The sequence below is a fragment of the Protopterus annectens genome, chromosome 10.part0 (genome assembly GCF_019279795.1).
Source record: "Protopterus annectens isolate FY-2018-M chromosome 10.part0, PAN1.0, whole genome shotgun sequence".
NCBI lineage: Eukaryota > Metazoa > Chordata > Ceratodontiformes > Protopteridae > Protopterus > Protopterus annectens.
The window spans coordinates 346825103-346842056 of NC_056744.1; the positions used below are offsets into that span (position 1 = coordinate 346825103).

The 16954-nt window shown below is 37.3% G+C and overlaps 1 protein-coding gene across 1 annotated transcript in view; it reads left to right on the forward strand.

Annotated features, from left to right (window-relative positions):
• The window catches only part of LOC122813116 (flavin-containing monooxygenase 5-like), a 263343-nt gene that overhangs the window by 62444 nt on the left and 183945 nt on the right, over positions 1 to 16954 (forward strand). The window contains exon 3 of the mRNA XM_044085249.1: positions 2971 to 3159. Within this exon, the coding sequence (XP_043941184.1) occupies positions 2971 to 3159 (189 nt within the window). The remainder of the gene's footprint in view (positions 1 to 2970; positions 3160 to 16954) is intronic.

Genomic DNA, 16954 nt, shown 5'->3' on the forward strand with positions numbered 1-16954 from the left:
CGTGGTAGTAAGTTTGGCAATGGTGTCAATGAAATAAGAGTTAAAGAGCGAGGCTAATTCAGAAGGAGTATTTTCAGGGTTTGGGCAAGGATTATGGTTAGTTTCAGGATGTAGTAGACAGTTGATTGCTCCCCAAAATTTGTTGAGGTTGTGTACATGTTGGTTTTGGAGGGTTTGGAAATATTCTTTTTATTTTTGAGTCCTAATCATTTGGCCTGGTTTCAAAAGTTGTTTATATTGGTTGAGATAAGAAGGGGTTTTGTTTTTGAGCTAGGTATTCCAGGCTTTGTCCCTAGAAGACATAATTTGTTTTGTACACTTGGCAAGCCATTTAGCTTGTTTTGTTTTGACTCTTTTTAGGCACAGAGGGGCAAGACTATTTAGGATTCTAAGAAATGTGGAATTGAAGAATTCTACAGCTTCCTTGAGTGGGAGAAGTCTTGGTGGATTCCAGCCAGTATTATGCAAGATGTCATTAAATGTATTTGGACAGAAATGGGATAAATCTCGGGTGTGTGTATATTGGCGTATATTTGGTAAAGTGGAGGGTTTGCGTATTATGGATGCTGGTGAGTGGTCACTTATACTATCTGGGAGTGTACCAGAGGTGGCAATCTTGTTAGGGTTAGAAACCATGATCCAATCCAGGATTGAACCTATGCTATTCTGTTTATCAGGTTTAGTAATGTCTGAGATTAGCTGAGTGTAGATATGAAGGTTAATATTAGAGGAAGGGTTGTTCATAGTGTAGTCTAACCAATTAATGTTAACATCACCCAGGATGATGGTTTCATTTTTTAATGTTGTCAGTAGTCCATGCAAGAATGTTTTCAAGAATAGGAATATTGTTGCCTGGGGGAATGTATACGACTATGATAGAAATGATGGAATTTTATTTTTTATGCTTTGAATGTTGATGGTGGTGAAATTTAGGGATTTAGAGGTGTTGGGGCATTTTGAGAGGGAGAAGAAGGGCCAGGGTTAGGGTGTATAGGGTGTATAGGGTGTATATCACCACATAGGGCTATGCTAGGATGAGTAGGAACAGTATTAGGTTGAAACTTCTTTTTCATAAAGTAGTTGTGGTCAACATTGTTTGGAAGATTGTGTTAAGGAGAGAGAATAGTCAGTTTCTTTTGTAAAATTAGATCTGTGGCATACAGAGTAGAGCAGATTGCAGAGTAGCTGGAGGGGGTGGCATTGTAGGTGGCTGTAGTAGATATGGGTTTGGGAGGTATGTAAGTTGGGGGGAGTGATGAGCGTGTTAGAAGGAGAGTGATGTAGACAGTAAGAGCAAGGAGAAATGTGTTGAGTAAGACAGACATTACAGTGGGGAGTGTAGTGTAGTGGGTGAATGTGTGAGGAGTTTTTATGGTAGTAGAGTGTATTTGTAAGTGAAGTGTGGGTAAGACATTTGAGGTAGTGTAGTGGGGTAAGGGTGGAGTGTTATGGCGTAATGTAGGTATGGAGGATGGGACTAGATGTAAGTAAAAGGGGTGGAGCTAGGGAGTGAGGTTATTGGGTATATGGTAATATAGAGTAGTGGGGAGGTGGAGTAAGTAGGGGAGATGTTAGGTGTACTGCTTGTTAAGTGGAGTGTGGAATTGGGTGGGGTGTGGTGGAGAAAGTGCTGGATTGGTGGATGGATGGGGAGGTGGGGCAAGGATAAGTATAAATGTAATTGAAGTGGGGTGGGTGGGAATGGATGTAGGGTAGGGGAGCAGAGTGAGCACAAGCGGAGTGAGCCCGAGCGGAGCGAGGGCAAATGAAGCAGGCCTAGCCCTGCTGTAACAGAGGCAGGATTGCTGAAAAAACAATCAGTAAAAGCACTGGGCTAATAAGTATAAGGTGAGTATACAGCTATTTGAACAGATAAAAGAGAAATAGTTACAAGGGGATACAAAGCTTTTGGGAGGAATTATGTTCCTGTGTAGACAGGACTGATAAAGCTAGTAAGCAATGCGCCTGATTGGGATGAATCAGCTAAATAGTGTATATCTCTTTACATTTGGTTTAATAAATTTATTTCCGTTTTAGGTATGATAGGGGTTAGTTTACTTGTGGTACACTGCCATCTGGTGGTGAAATAAGGGAACCACGTGTACTAGCTTTAGATACCTAAAACATGAATGAAAAGGTCCGTGCAAGTGTGCGAGCCAGTAAAAGAATTACAGAAGGACAGTACAGGAGATACAGTAAACTGTCGGATAACACCTACACTTAGATGAGCTTTGGAAAGGCCATCCCCATTGACTTGAGGGAGGATTTTGCAGGATTCCAAAGGAATAAGGTCTAAAGTAGTTGTGATACAGAAGTGAGAATGGAGGGGCAGCCCGTTTTAAAATGGGTGACTGTCCAAGCTGAAAAATAAAAAGAGAACGTAAAAACAACTAGTCAGAACTAATGTAAGAGTAAAAGTGCAGAGAAACAGGAGTGAGAGCATGAAAACAGCTGGTCAGAAACAGGACACAGGAGAGCAGAAAAGAGCTGGGGCTAGAGCAAGGTACTCAAAGAAGACAGGGTAGGGTAAGTGTAAATGGTTCAGGAGGAGAGCAAAGAAGGGTACACTAAATACAGACAAGTAGGAAGGAAGGGGGCTATCACTCCAGCCCAGATACGGCACTGGATGTGACAACCTTAGCCTTACTGCTACACTGTGCTTTGAAGAAGCCACCTATATAAGAATGACTCCATGAAGTTTTAGATGTCTTCCATTATGAGTTATACTATTTGGAGTTTTCATTTCATTGATGTAAAATGAAATTACTTCACATATTGCACTTTAGGAAGTTTTCTGAGATGTGAATGGCTCTCTGAAAGTGGGTTTTTGAATTTTAGCATCTTAGAAAGACAAGACTGTTTGCCTGTGCTCCTCCAGATTTTGACTTTTTTCTTGGCATCATTCACAAAATTGGAAAATAATTTTCTTTTCTTATTTACCTTTGTATTCTATGTGATATGTTTCTGCAGGAAACACCAGACCTCAACACTGCCAGTATCTACAAGTCTCTCATCATTAACACATCAAAAGAAATGTCGTGTTTCAGCGATTTCCCAGTTCCTGATGATTATGCAATTTACATGCACCATTCCAAGATCATGCAATACTTCAGGATGTATGCAAAGCACTTCGGCCTTCAGAAGTACATACAGCTGGAGGTAGGGCCATGTGTACAAGTGTTTCTTTTTTCCAGGACTGTCACAATGATGTCTGACTGAACTCGATTTATTATATCACTTTTTTCATGATTATAATAATGTTAGATTAAGCTTGTTTTATTATTATATTTAAACCAAAATTCATTGCGAATGTGAAACTGAGTCCATCTCCCTCATAATTTTTTAAGGTATTAAAATATCATAAAACTTCTGCTGGATGTTTTATTTTTATTTGTCCTTTCCAAATTAAAGCAATAATAAAACGTTCAAGTCCCTGTACATAAAAAAAGTAAATATCCATGAAATGCATATATGTTTAAAAACAGCTGCAAACATCAACTTTGAAAATATAGAACTGGGCTTCCATCAAAACCAAGTTCAGGGTGGTGAGTCTCTCACAGAAGAGAAATTGATATAAAAAAGATGAATTTTTACGTTTACATTAATTTCACTTAGAAGAGAGCAGGAGAATCACACAGAGACCGGTAAGGTTACTTTTCTGGTATAAGATGAAGGGTTCTTTTCAGGCAGCATAGTTGTTGAATCTGAATGTTAATCATTTTCATGTTATGAAATAACATAAACACATTAATTTAAACTCTTCAGTTACCTCAAGAATACACAGTCAGTATCTTAATGCTTTAGTAATATATGTAGAAAGAATCTTTATTAATGTACTTTAACACAGAATTATATATCTACAAAATATGGAGTTCTTGATGAAGGAACAGATGGAGCCTGCAAGAAGACATCAAAGTTTACAAATTACTCTTATATAGGGCCCCATCCCATATCCTAGCTGTGTCCCTCTTATACCTGTCCTGGGAATCTGCACATAATTTCATTAACTCCTGTACAGGTAAACATTTCAACACCCCCCCCCCCTTCGCACATCTGTCTGAGGCATCTACAAATCAGTTTATTAACTCACTTACATCTACTATCCTGTCCTGCCAAGTCCTTCTTTATATCTGTCTTGATTACTTACAACTCATTTCATTCGCTGATGCACTGTACATTGATATTTCCCATACTTAGACCTGTCCTTCCCCACATCTACCCCGGGTATCTGCAAATCACTTCACTAGTCCTTTTACAGCTAGACAGTCCATCCCCATTTCGTGCCCTTCCTAACATCTACCCAAGGTATCCTCAGATCAATGCATTAGCTGCTGTACAGTTACATTTCTTATACCTTTAACCTATTTTTCTCTTTTATCTGTCTAGGTCTTCTGTTGGTCATTTTATTGAACTATATTCTTAGTATTTCATGAAGAAATTTCTTCCAGAGGGACACCTCGTCTCTGTCTGTGAATTTTTTTGTCAGTCATGTGTCATCTCTATTTCTGCTACCACCCATGTCACATTATGTCACAAACTTCCTTATCTGCCCCTTTCCCAGATGTTACCCTTACCCTGTAATGTAAACCATGTCCACCTTTCTTAAAGTTCTCAAAACAGACAGAAGACTAACAATTTTAATTTACCTCAGGCTCCCTTTCCCTTTACCATTACGTTACAACACATTTTCTACCAGCCTAATGTTCATTTCTCTTTATGGTTGCTAGAACTGGGCACAGTGCATTAGATGTTATTTAGTTATGTATGTTTTTGTTATTTAAATGTGTTGTCAGGGGTAGATCACTGATCCATCAGGACCTATTCCAGACTCAGCTTGGGGCTACAGATAAAAGGTAATATGCTAGTTATAGAAAGGATTGCACAAAAGGTGTAATGTTGGCCATGGTGATGCAGTGGTTAGCATTGTCGCCTCACAGCAAGAGAGCCTCCAGTTTGGTTCTCAGGTGGAGCGCCTTCTGTGCGGAGTCTACATATACTCCCTGTGGTCAAATGAGTTTTAAACACATGCAGCAGGTGAGTGTGTATGTGTATGTTCCTTCTGTGAAGGTTGGGTGCCGGGCTGGCAACTCGACACTGTAAAAAACTCTACTGCTAATGAATTTGTGGATCAGTGATCTGCTGTGGTGACCCCTAACGGGAGAAGCCGAAAGCTCTTTTTAATAAATACAATAATAATAAAATGCAGTACTGTTTGGCATTCTAACAAAATATTACTATTTGAAGAGCATATATTAATAGGAAGCAAGTAGAACACCTAATAATTTATACAGTACATATTTGCACATACATCTCTCTCTCTCTCTCTATATATATATATATATATATATATAAGACTACTTTGATTCACTGCAAAACTCATTTCACTGAATCACATATCGTTGGGGGTGTGTGGAGGCATAGCCCCCACCTACTTAGCTTTTATATTTATGAATCTCATTTCACTGAAAGCTAACAATATAAAACCAAAATTAGTTGGGGGGCTATGCCCCCCACACCCCCCTAACTATATATACTAACTCCAGGGTTGCACTACAGTGGGGAAATGGGCATATACGTTTTATTTGCCCAACAGTACTTACATTCAGTAAAATGTGATTCAGTGAAATGAGTTTTCAGTGAATCAAAGTAGACCCATATATATATATATATATATATTAGAAACATTAGCAAAAGTGTAATGCTGGAAGTAATAAAATTACCAGCATCAGACAGACATGCCCAGGACAAAGTGTTACCTAAGCTATAAAATATGAATAAAAATACTTGGAAATAATGTTAGTGAACTCTTGATCATTAATGGAAACTGCTAATAATAAACAGTACAAATATCTTTTCTGTAATTTTTTCCTGTTTATAAAACTTATTCAGAGGACTGTTGTTGTGTTAACATAGTAATATATCAATATTTTTTGGTGTGGGGAACAAATTAAATAAGTCTACCATCAGTGCAGGGGGTTATGACTCTATACTGTTTTTCAGATGCTTCATTTGTAGGGTTTGATTCCTTCCACCTTCATTTGTAGGGTTTGATTCCTTCCACCTATACTTGTAGGGTTTGATTCCTTCCACCTATACTTGTAGGGTTTGATTCCTTCCACCTTCATTTATAGGGTTTGATTCCTTCCACCTTCATTTGTAGGGTTTGATTCCTTCCACCTTCATTTGTAGGGTTTGATTCCTTCCACCTTCATTTGTAGGGTTTGATTCCTTCCACCTTCATTTGTAGGGTTTGATTCCTTCCACCTTCACTTGTAGGGTTTGATTCCTTCCACCTTCATTTGTAGGGTTTGATTCCTTCCACCTTCACTTGTAGGGTTTGATTCCTTCCACCTTCATTTGTAGGGTTTGATTCCTTCCACCTTCACTTGTAGGGTTTGATTCCTTCCACCTTCACTTGTAGGGTTTGATTCCTTCCACCTTCACTTGCAGGGTTTGATTCCTTCCACCTTCACTTGTAGGGTTTGATTCCTTCCACCTTCATTTGTAGGGTTTGATTCCTTCCACCTTCATTTGTAGGGTTTGATTCCTTCCACCTTCATTTGTAGGGTTTGATTCCTTCCACCTTCATTTGTAGGGTTTGATTCCTTCCACCTTCATTTGTAGGGTTTGATTCCTTCCACCTTCATTTGAATACTGTATTTGTGAATGGAAAATCATTGCTTAATTTCCAAATGCATATTTTTCCTTATTTCTTAAAAATAACTCTTAAGATATAATTCTGTTTTTCGACTATCTTTTTATATTTTACCGCTAGATTAACACACTGCTCTGCTATTCCTCTTTACTGTCAGTTTGGCTTCATATGCCATTTTTTGCATTACTACAAATTCTTCCTTAGTTTTTTAAATGTTACTGTTATAAAGTCCAATTTTCACCGTTTTCTTGAAGAGTGATAACCTGCCCATAATATTATCCTTGCTACTCTTTGTAATTTGTTTTCTAAGAGAGTTGTTCGACTCCTTTTCCTTTCACATTTCATCTGTTTTCCCCATGGAATCTGCCTCAGACTTTACATTTTTAACATTTTACTTGAGAATCTTTGCTACTTCAGTACTTTTCTTGTTCTTCTAATGTCATAGAAAATACAAAATCACATCTATCATAATGCCTCTCATTTTGTTTATGTTTCTTTTCCCCATTATTATGTTGCCTTGTTTAACTATTCCCATACTTTCTTAATATCCTCTTCCTTTTCATCTGCCTCTTTATTTCTCAGTTTCCTACCCAGATTATAAAAGGAATTATCAATGCAAAAAGACATAACATTCGTTTACTCATTCATGTCAATGCGCACATTATTAGTCGATTTTTTTATTCTTAATCATTTCTAGAGCTATTCCTCTCCCATTCCTGATGATAATAATTTTAATTGCCTTGTTCACACCTTTCTTTATGAGTACAGCCAAACTTGAGCATTCTGCATTTCACAATGACTAGATAACCCCCCCCTTCTACAGAATTTTAAATTGCCTCCTTTTTGCAGGGTGAATGAATTTAATCTCTAATACACTTAAAATTTCCTGTAGACATCTTAAATACCACAATAATACTTTATTTATTTTTGTCATTTCTCATGCTGTTGACATTTTTACACATGCTTTGCTTTTAATATTCCTCTTTTTCTTTTAATGATTTATTTGTCATGTTGCTCATTTTCAGACAGCCCCATCCTGTCTCTTTCTCCCTCACTTCTCTTTCATTTTCATCTAGTTCTAAACCTTGAAATTTGTTGGGCTTCTATATGCCACCTGTATACGAATGTGTTTAAGCAGCACACACCTTTTTGCGCGCAACATAACTTCGTCACATTTCTTCCAAATCTTCTTCCCTTCATTGTTACTTTGTTCCTGGTGGATTATAACAGCATTTTGACAAACATTATTTTACTCCTCTGTCGCGTGACACCTCTTATTCTGTATTGTACTGCTGCCCCTTCATTGTTACTTTGTTCCTGGTGGATTATAACTGCATTTCGACAAACATTATTTTACTCCTCTGTCATGTGACACCTCTTATTCTATATTGTACTGCTGCCCCTTCATTGTTACTTTGTTCCTGGTGGATTATAACGGCATTTCGACAAACATTATTTTACTCCTCTGTCATGTGACACCTCTTATTCTGTATTGTACTGCTGCCCCTTCATTGTTACTTTGTTCCTGCTGGATTATAACTGCATTTCGACAAACATTATTTTACTCCTCTGTCATGTGACACCTCTTATTCTGTATTGTACTGCTGCCCCTTCATTGTTACTTTGTTCCTGCTGGATTATAACTGCATTTCGACAAACATTATTTTACTCCTCTGTCATGTGACACCTCTTATTCTGTATTGTCTGCTGCCTTCTGCCCTTTGCAGACTTCAACTTTCCTCTTCTTCCATTTTCTTACTTCCTTAGACTCCCATTCCTACAATATTCGTCCCTTATTTCTCAAACCGTTTCCTACCCACCTCTTGTTCATATTCATTTCCTCTGTTATTTTATTTCACGTCATCTTCTATTAATTCATCATTCTAATTTCATTGTTGTTGATAGTTCACCTTTATTAATGACATGTATATAAAACATTGTTATTATTTCCTGTCAATGACATGTATATAAAACATTGTTATTATTTCCTGTAAATGACATGTATATAAAACATTGTTATTTCCTGTCAGTTGTTCACCCAAGTCTAAATTTGTACTTATGCACAGTATTGTTAATTTTAACTCTGAGATATTATATACTTTGTATAATGGAACTTTCTCACTGGACCACTGCTAAAATGGGCGGTAACTCAGGTAGATAATTCACAAAGTGAAACAATTAAACAAACAAACAAACAAACATACATACAGATGAAAACAAACAAACAGATCGACAGAGATACAGAAAAATTCTTCCTCATTTATATTTTTACTATTTTGCATGTTACAGTCAAACCAAAAATGAAAAATGTTCTGATTTACAATTCCTGCAAAATGGTTTGTGGTCCCTTTTTCAATGATTTATTCCCTCACATTGAATGCACCTTCTTTTTAAAAGCAATTTAATTTGAAAAAAAAATTAAAAAAAGCAAAGAATACGAGTTGTGTTGCAATTTTATATATATATATATATATATATATATATATATATATATATATACAAACAAAACCGAGAGAACACTAACAAAGAAAATTATCAAAATAATAAAAAAACTTCTGAAGGCATCTGTGGAACGTAAATAATAACTTTCCAAAACAATCATCAGAAATAATGCAGCAAGTAGAACCAGTAATTGAGCACGCTTTCATTCTTTATTTATTTAAGAACTTCTTCAGAATAAATAAACTGTGCAATTTTCAGAGTTTTTTTATTTTATATATATATATATATGTGTCTGTGTTTCTTAATCAAAATTTCACAATCTCGAGTAAGAAACATTGAGACCCATTAAAGCCAGTTCTCTGAAACAGACAAAAAAAACAAACAAAAAAACCCGACTGCAAACAGTATTTTGCATAAGGGTAAGCCCCCCTCCACCCCCCATGTGGGGGGCTGTGCCTCCCCCACACCCCTCTACTTAAATATATTAACTCTGAGATTGCACTACAGTGTGGAAAAGGATATATTTCTTTATCCCCACTGTACCGTGCTTCGGAGACTGGCTTTTGCAAAAGTGCACTTTTGATTTAGTGCACTTTCGCTTTAATGGGTTTGATCTTTTGGTTGTCGAGAAAGTGTGTTTTCGACAATCAGAAGTAGACTCGTGTGTGTATATATATATCTCATGCTTTATTTATTTATTTATTGACATTTGATTACTGGGAAAGTCCAACAGGGTAGGAGCCCATTTTCAGTGGAAGCCCAGCGAAAAAACCTCCAAAGTATTACAAAACATTTTAAGAAGACTAATTGTGCAGACTTTAAAAATATTATAAAAAAACTACAGTTTAAATAAATATACAAAATTAGACATAAACACTGGTTAAGAATAGATCAAGTTATATGACAATGATTTAATTATTAGAGAAGTTTTAGCCAGTTTATAGAGAAATTAAAGGTAAATTAGTAAAATATAAACAGGAATTGCAGTATTTGTATTTGCAGACCTGTGTATTATTAATATTTATATATGTGCCAGTATTTGCATAGAATGTAAGAACTGTGTTTTTACAACATATTGTTCTTTAACTTTAAGTGTATGGAGCTTTTCTGCCTGGGCCTCCACTGAAAAAGGGCCCTCTGCAGAGCTGGACTTCCCTGGTAAACAGTATCAATAAATATATACATTTGTCAAGAACACTGTTTTTCCAGAAGACAAAAAATGTAAGGGTATTTGAATACAAACACCTGGAATCAACTTTTTATTCCATGCCAAAATACACCCATTGGCTTGTACATTTTTTTTACATAAATATTGTGTATTGTTTAAATGGGACAGTTACAAGTGCTCACACGTGACTGTGACAAGGCAGTAGCTTGAATGACAACAAAGACTGTATCTACTTTTTCTATCTCTCTAATAAGGCCACACACATTTATTTATTTTTATTTTACATTTGTTAACTGGGCTAGTCCAACTGGATATATTTCCATTTTCAGCAGAGGCCCGGGGAGAAAAGCTCCACAGTAACATTTAAAAGTTTATAATGCACAATTATAAGAGAAAAAAAATGTAAGACAAAATAAAATGAGAGAGCAGTAGTTACAAAGTCATACTATTTAAGCAAACACCATATTCAAAAGAATTATTTACACAAAATTTGTTAAAAATAATTAGAGAGCCTTAGCTAAAGAGAAGTATGCTAATTATGAAACACAAAAACTCTGAAAGGAATAAGATACTCTTTCATTAAGATATGCGAGGTTGTTTACAATATGTTCACAGTTTAATTCATCTCCTATTTGCAACAATAATTTAAGACAGTTACTGCTACCCAGGGGTAAGTAGTGATACAAAGGTGAGGGGAGGCAGGATAGAAAAAAATGGCAAAAGAGAAATGCAGACAGTTAGTCGGGGTAACAGCAAGGGCATAACCAGTGAGTTTTAAGATGCTGTTTCAGCCTTTTCTTAAAGAGTGGGAAGGGGGGAAGTACTGTTAGATCTGATGACAACATGTTCCAATATTTTCCAGCAGTATTAGACAGCAAGGAGTCACCTGTCAAGTTATTAGACTTGGTAATGCTAGCCAGTAGTTTAGTGGAAGAGCGTAAAGAATTGAGGTTTGCATAGGGGGTAATAAGGTTATAGAGTATCGGTGTGTTGTTAGGTTGGTAGAATATCCTGTGGACGATGGTAAGTTGGGAAAGTACCAGAATGTTTTTAGTTCGAGCCAGTCAAGCTGCTTTAGGTTCGGACAGTGGTGAGTTCTGAATGGGTTCCCAGTGGCAAACCTGGCAATATTATTATAGGAGTTAGATAGTTTAGCGAGATTATTTTTCTTTAGGTTGGTATATATGGGGAAAGCATAAAGAAGAGTGGAGATTAGATGGGAGAGGCCAAATTTAGTTCTGGCTGTTGGTGTTAAGAATGGTTTTATTCTATATAGGAAGCCCAATTTTCTATTTACGGTTTTTATTGTGTTATTTATATGATTGTCAAATGTAAGGTTATTGTCAATTAAGACTCCTAATAGTTTGGTGGTAGAGTCTGGGGTTATAATGGTGCCATTATTTAATTTGATTGAGAAATTGATGGGGGGGGGGGACTTACTGTTAGGTGTGAAGAGTAAGAGCTTGTTTTTTTTGGCATTCAAAAGGAGGCAACATTTTAGGAACCATGCCTCAACTGAGTTGAATACTGTCTGGATTAGGGATTGTAGTTCAGTTGTGGAGTTGGCAGAACATATGAGCATAGAATCATCTGCATATTGTATGCATGTAGCTTGAGGGATTGCTAAGTAAAGGTCATTGATGAATACTGAGAATAGAAGTGGACCGAGAATGGAGCCCTGAGGGACTCCAAGGGAGACTGGCAGGTGGGAAGTTTATTCTCCCAAAAGACTGCTTGTTGCCTATTGTTAAGGTAGGACTTAAACCAGAGAACAGCCTTGGTGTCAAGAGCAAGTGATTCAATAGTTTTTAGGAGTAGGGGGTGGTTGACCATGTCAAAGGCTTTTGACAGATCAATGAAGAGTGCTGATGAGAGGATGTTGTTATTACGGTTTTTATTGATAGAGTCGGTGAGAGATAGGAGGGCTGTGGTGGTACTATGAAATGGCCTGAAGCCATGTTAACAGTTAGCTAGTATATTATGTTGGGTTAGATGGTTAATTAGTTGATGGTGAATACATTTTTCCATAACTTTAGCTAAGGATGATAAGAGAGCTACAGGCCTGTAGTTGGAATACTCAATGGAGTTTCTGCCTTTATGTAGAGGGATAATGTGGGAGATTTTCCAGATATCTGGGATTGTTCCTTCATTTATGGTTCTGTTTATAAGGATGGCTACAGGATAAGTAACTGCTTTAGCTGCATTTTGCAGGTATTCAGATGGTATTTAGTCTGCAGAGGGGGTACATAGCTTAAGTTTATATATAAGTTTTTGGATGTATGAGGTAGCAATGGGTTGTATTTGGAACGTTGGGACAGTATTAGGTAAAGAGGTTTGGGGACTACAGTTGTTTGTGGACAGTTGACAGGCTAGAGATTTTATGGTGCCTGTGAAGAAGGTATTGAAGGCATTTGCAGTTTGAAGGGAGGTATTGTTTTCCAACCATAGAGGGGGTGGTGTGCTGGAGTGTCCTGGGTGAAGGAGTCTATTAACGCTAGACCAGAATTTTTGTGGATTGTTATGGCGAGATTGCTGTAGTTTACAGTAGTAGTTTTTTTTGTCAGAAAGTATGGCTTTTTTAGTAGTATTCCTTAGCTGACTAAATGTTTGTTGCTCTGAGATATTTTTGGATGCTCTCCACTTGGCCCAAGATTTATTCCTATGCAATATGAGTTGTCTAGTTTCTTTTGAAAGCCAGGGGGCAGGTTTGGACTTCATTCTGATAGAACATTTAGGAGCATGCTTGTCAAGGATAGTTAAGAATTTAGAGTTGAAATAGTTAACTGCCTCCTCAAGAGGGAGAGTTTTTAGTGGGTACCAGTTACAGGCATTAAGTTCATTTTGGAATAATACAGGGTTAAAATGTTTGTTGGTTCGAGAGATCTTGTAAGTAGGGGTGTTCGGGATATCATTATTTTGTCTTATAATGTAAGTTAACATAAGATCACTTAAGTCATCTGGTAGAGTTCCTACCTTGTAAATTTGTTGTTTATTAATGAGTATCCAGTCTAAGATACTCTCTTTGTTGTTGGTTTTTTTAAGTCTAGTGGTTGTGGTAATAGTTTGACTAAAGCCATAAAGATTAATATGTAATGAAGGATTATCCGTGTTTACACATTTCCAGTCAGTATTAAAATCACCAAGTATAATGGTTTCTTGTGGGTAAGAAGTTGATACCCAGCTTAGAATGTCTTCTATTGTAGACATATTATTACGAGGGGGTAGGTAGATGCAGATAATATATAGAGCTTTGGAAGCGTTTAGTTGAAGTCAGGAGATAAGAACTTCAGCCTTACTATCCTAAGGTGGGTTATAGGATATGGAGGAGATCTGTAGTGTGGATTTATACAGTAGTGCTACACCCCACCCCTACATTTTATGTGGTTGAGTCTCAATATGTTGTAACCTGGGGGGATTATTTCATTATCTTTAGTTACAGGTTTTAACCAGGTTTCTGTGAGGCAGAGGATATGAAAGGAATGAGTATCAAGGAGGGCGTGGAGATGGGCAGTAATGAGTATCAAGGAGGGCATGGAGATGGGCAGTAATGAGTATCAAGGAGGGCATGGAGATGGGCAGTAATGAGTATCAAGGAGGGCATGGAGATGGGCAGTAATGAGTATCAAGGAGGGCATGGAGATGGGCAGTAATGAGTATCAAGGAGGGCATGGAGATGGGCAGTAATGAGTATCAAGGAGGGCATGGAGATGGGCAATTTTATTATTTATGCTGTGGATATTGAGATGACCTAAAAGTAAAGAATTTGATAGACAAGTTTGGGTAGTTAGGGTGGGGGTGTGGTAGAAGGAGTTGTAAAAGTTGGGATGTTTGTTGGGCCTGGGTTAGGGTGAATGTCACCATCTTTTAAGGTGGGAGTTTTTAGGGTAGAAAATGGGTAGGTGAGGAAGCTGGTTAGGTATTTTAGTTTTTTTCACAGTTGTGTTATTGAATTTAATATGAGTAAGTCGATGATACTTGGCTAGCAGGTAGCAGGATGTGGATGTGGTATTTATTTGAAAATGGGTAAAGGTGTAGTTGTGACTAGCTGTTTGTTTAGGAGAGTAGTTGAATTAGTCATGATTAGCTTTATTAATGGAGGTGAAAAGATAGGCAGAGGTGAGAATAAATATGAAAGTAAACAGTAATATAAATTTGGTTAGGACAGGTTTAGTTGTTGAGGACATATTTTAAAGAGTTTCTTGTATAGCTATAGCGGGAACTGGGTAAGAAAGACAAAGGAAAAGTAAGGGTTTTATAAAGTTGTTTGTGTGGCAGCAGAGATAGGTAGTGAATTATCTTAAGAGGTTTAGAAAGAGGTACTGGATGTAGGAGGTTTGGGAAATGTAAACTAGGTGGGGTGTGGTTAAATTATATAGATTGGTTGAAGTATTAGATTGGATGGTTGTGAGAGGGTATGGTTAAAGAAGTATAAGTTTAGGACCCCTGGGGTGGGTGGGAATTGGGGGTAGGTAAGGGGAGCAGAGTGAGCCTGCAGGGCAGACAGAGCGAGTTACAGCTGAGAGAAGCTGAGAGGTAATCAGTTATTCAGTGAGACTGAGATCTATACAGCTTTAAGTAGGTATGTGGCACTTTCTTTAATTACATTCCAAACAAGAAATGTAAATGTGTTCTTAGTTCTAGGTGTATAGGGGAGTAGGTATTTAGTAAAGAGCCCAGAAGCAGGAGTAATTAAGAGACAGAAAGACTGTGCTATCTAGATAAACTACTGTTAAGACAAGAAGGTAAATCCCTGTTTTATGCCTTTCTGGGGGAGGGGGGATATCAGAATGTAAAGATCCTACAGGGATAGCTGGAGGTAGGTGTTTGATAGAGCTGGAGGAGTTCAGCTAAAAGTACAGAATACAGATTTTAAAGCCTGGTGTTCTGCTGCCCTCTAGTGGCCTATGAGGGGAATTACATTAATTCACTAAGCTAGATAGGAGGTAAGGCAGAGAGGAATAAAAAAAGAGGGGAATGGATGGCCTCGGGTGGGTCCACAGGTGTGCTGGCCCTTACAAATAGGTTACCTAAAGCACTCACTACTATATAGTTAAACCTGTAAAAATGTAGGATATCACCTACACTGTGAGGCTGAGCGAAGCGCTTCTGTATAGTCCATGTAAGGGATACAGGTGGGGTTTTCTTTTCAGTTCAGTAGGGATTTCTTTTTTGTTGCTATATTGTTGAATAGGGGGACAGCCTGTGTCACAGCACTAGGCTTATAAGCTGAAAAAGAGACAGAGACAAATAAATAAAAATTGGCAAATTAGGTTACAGTCTTTGCAAAATTGAGAGGAGAAATGGTGGGGAGGAGTGCAAGTCAGTAGCTGAGTGGAATGTAAAGACGCAAAGCAGGCTAGACACAGAAAAACATCATATAGATTCTTGAAAAAAAAACTAATATCGTGGGGCACATAAAAAAAAGCATTAGCCCCCTACAACCTTCTTCAACTAATCAGTATTCACTTTAGGAGCTTAGATAAAGAAGATAACAACACAGCAGATTAACAGTTAAATACAACATTCACAGCAACAATTAATGCTTTCATTAGCTAGAGAAAATTATTGTATAGTATAGTGCAGAAAAACATTAAATATCAGCATATACAGATTACAAAAGCAACTACATTAGATAAACAACAACTGAAATTTAGGTGACTCTAGGGTAATTTCCTGTACCTAGGTATTTGGATTCATAAGCCACACAATATCAGCCTGCGCAGGTTCAATATAACTAGATTAAATTAACATTAGTAGGACCTTGCATGAGGTGAGGAAAGGCTAGGGTGACTGACTAATAGCTAAGTAAATTTACAGACTAAAAACAACTCAGAAATACCAGTAAGTAGGCTTATCAATAGCTATATTAAGTTTCCCTCTTGTAAATACAGCGTCCGATTATTTTTTTTCCCAGTTGCAGTAAGCAGGTCATGAAAATAAGAAAATAGTTGACGGATAGCAAAAATAACATCTTTGTACCTGGGAAAAGTATCTGGTTTCTAAAACAGGAGATAAAATAATTAGCGCTCTATGCCTGAGCACTTTTTAAAGTGGGCTATAAACGTAACTAGTAAAACATCGTTACATGTGAGTGATAGAGTAAAAAAATATCAGCACATTGTGACCAAACACATTTAAAGGAGAAAAATAAGCGAGTATATTAGGGTAAAACAGCTCTCTAGGTAGCGACTGGATATTACTGCTACGGAAGACAACTCTTTCTGTTATAGAATTTGAGTATTACCTATCTGTTTGCCACAGCATGAGATAGGTGCGCACCGGTTAGACCTCAGCGAGTAAAACTAAGTTAAAGAGAACCAGCGTTTGAGCAGTTGGTTGTACAAACAAGAATGAACTCAGAGAAATATAACAGTTCTATTTCTACATAGAATACATCATAAACACTCAATACACAGTACATGCCACGTGGGAGAATACTCTCAGAACCTGGGTAACATAGCTTTTTACCGTAGTAAAGTTAACACAGATTATAGGTAGATAATGCCTATTCAGCTAAAAGAAAGTCTATAAATCAACAAAACACATACAATATAGCACAGCAAATACAAAAAATGCACACTTACGGACCGCACACCACGCAGAGGACCAAGGAGTAGGTCTGCTAGGGAGAAGGGATTTAAAAATGGCGCCACAAGTCCTAACCTATATTTGTAGGTTTGGGATAGATA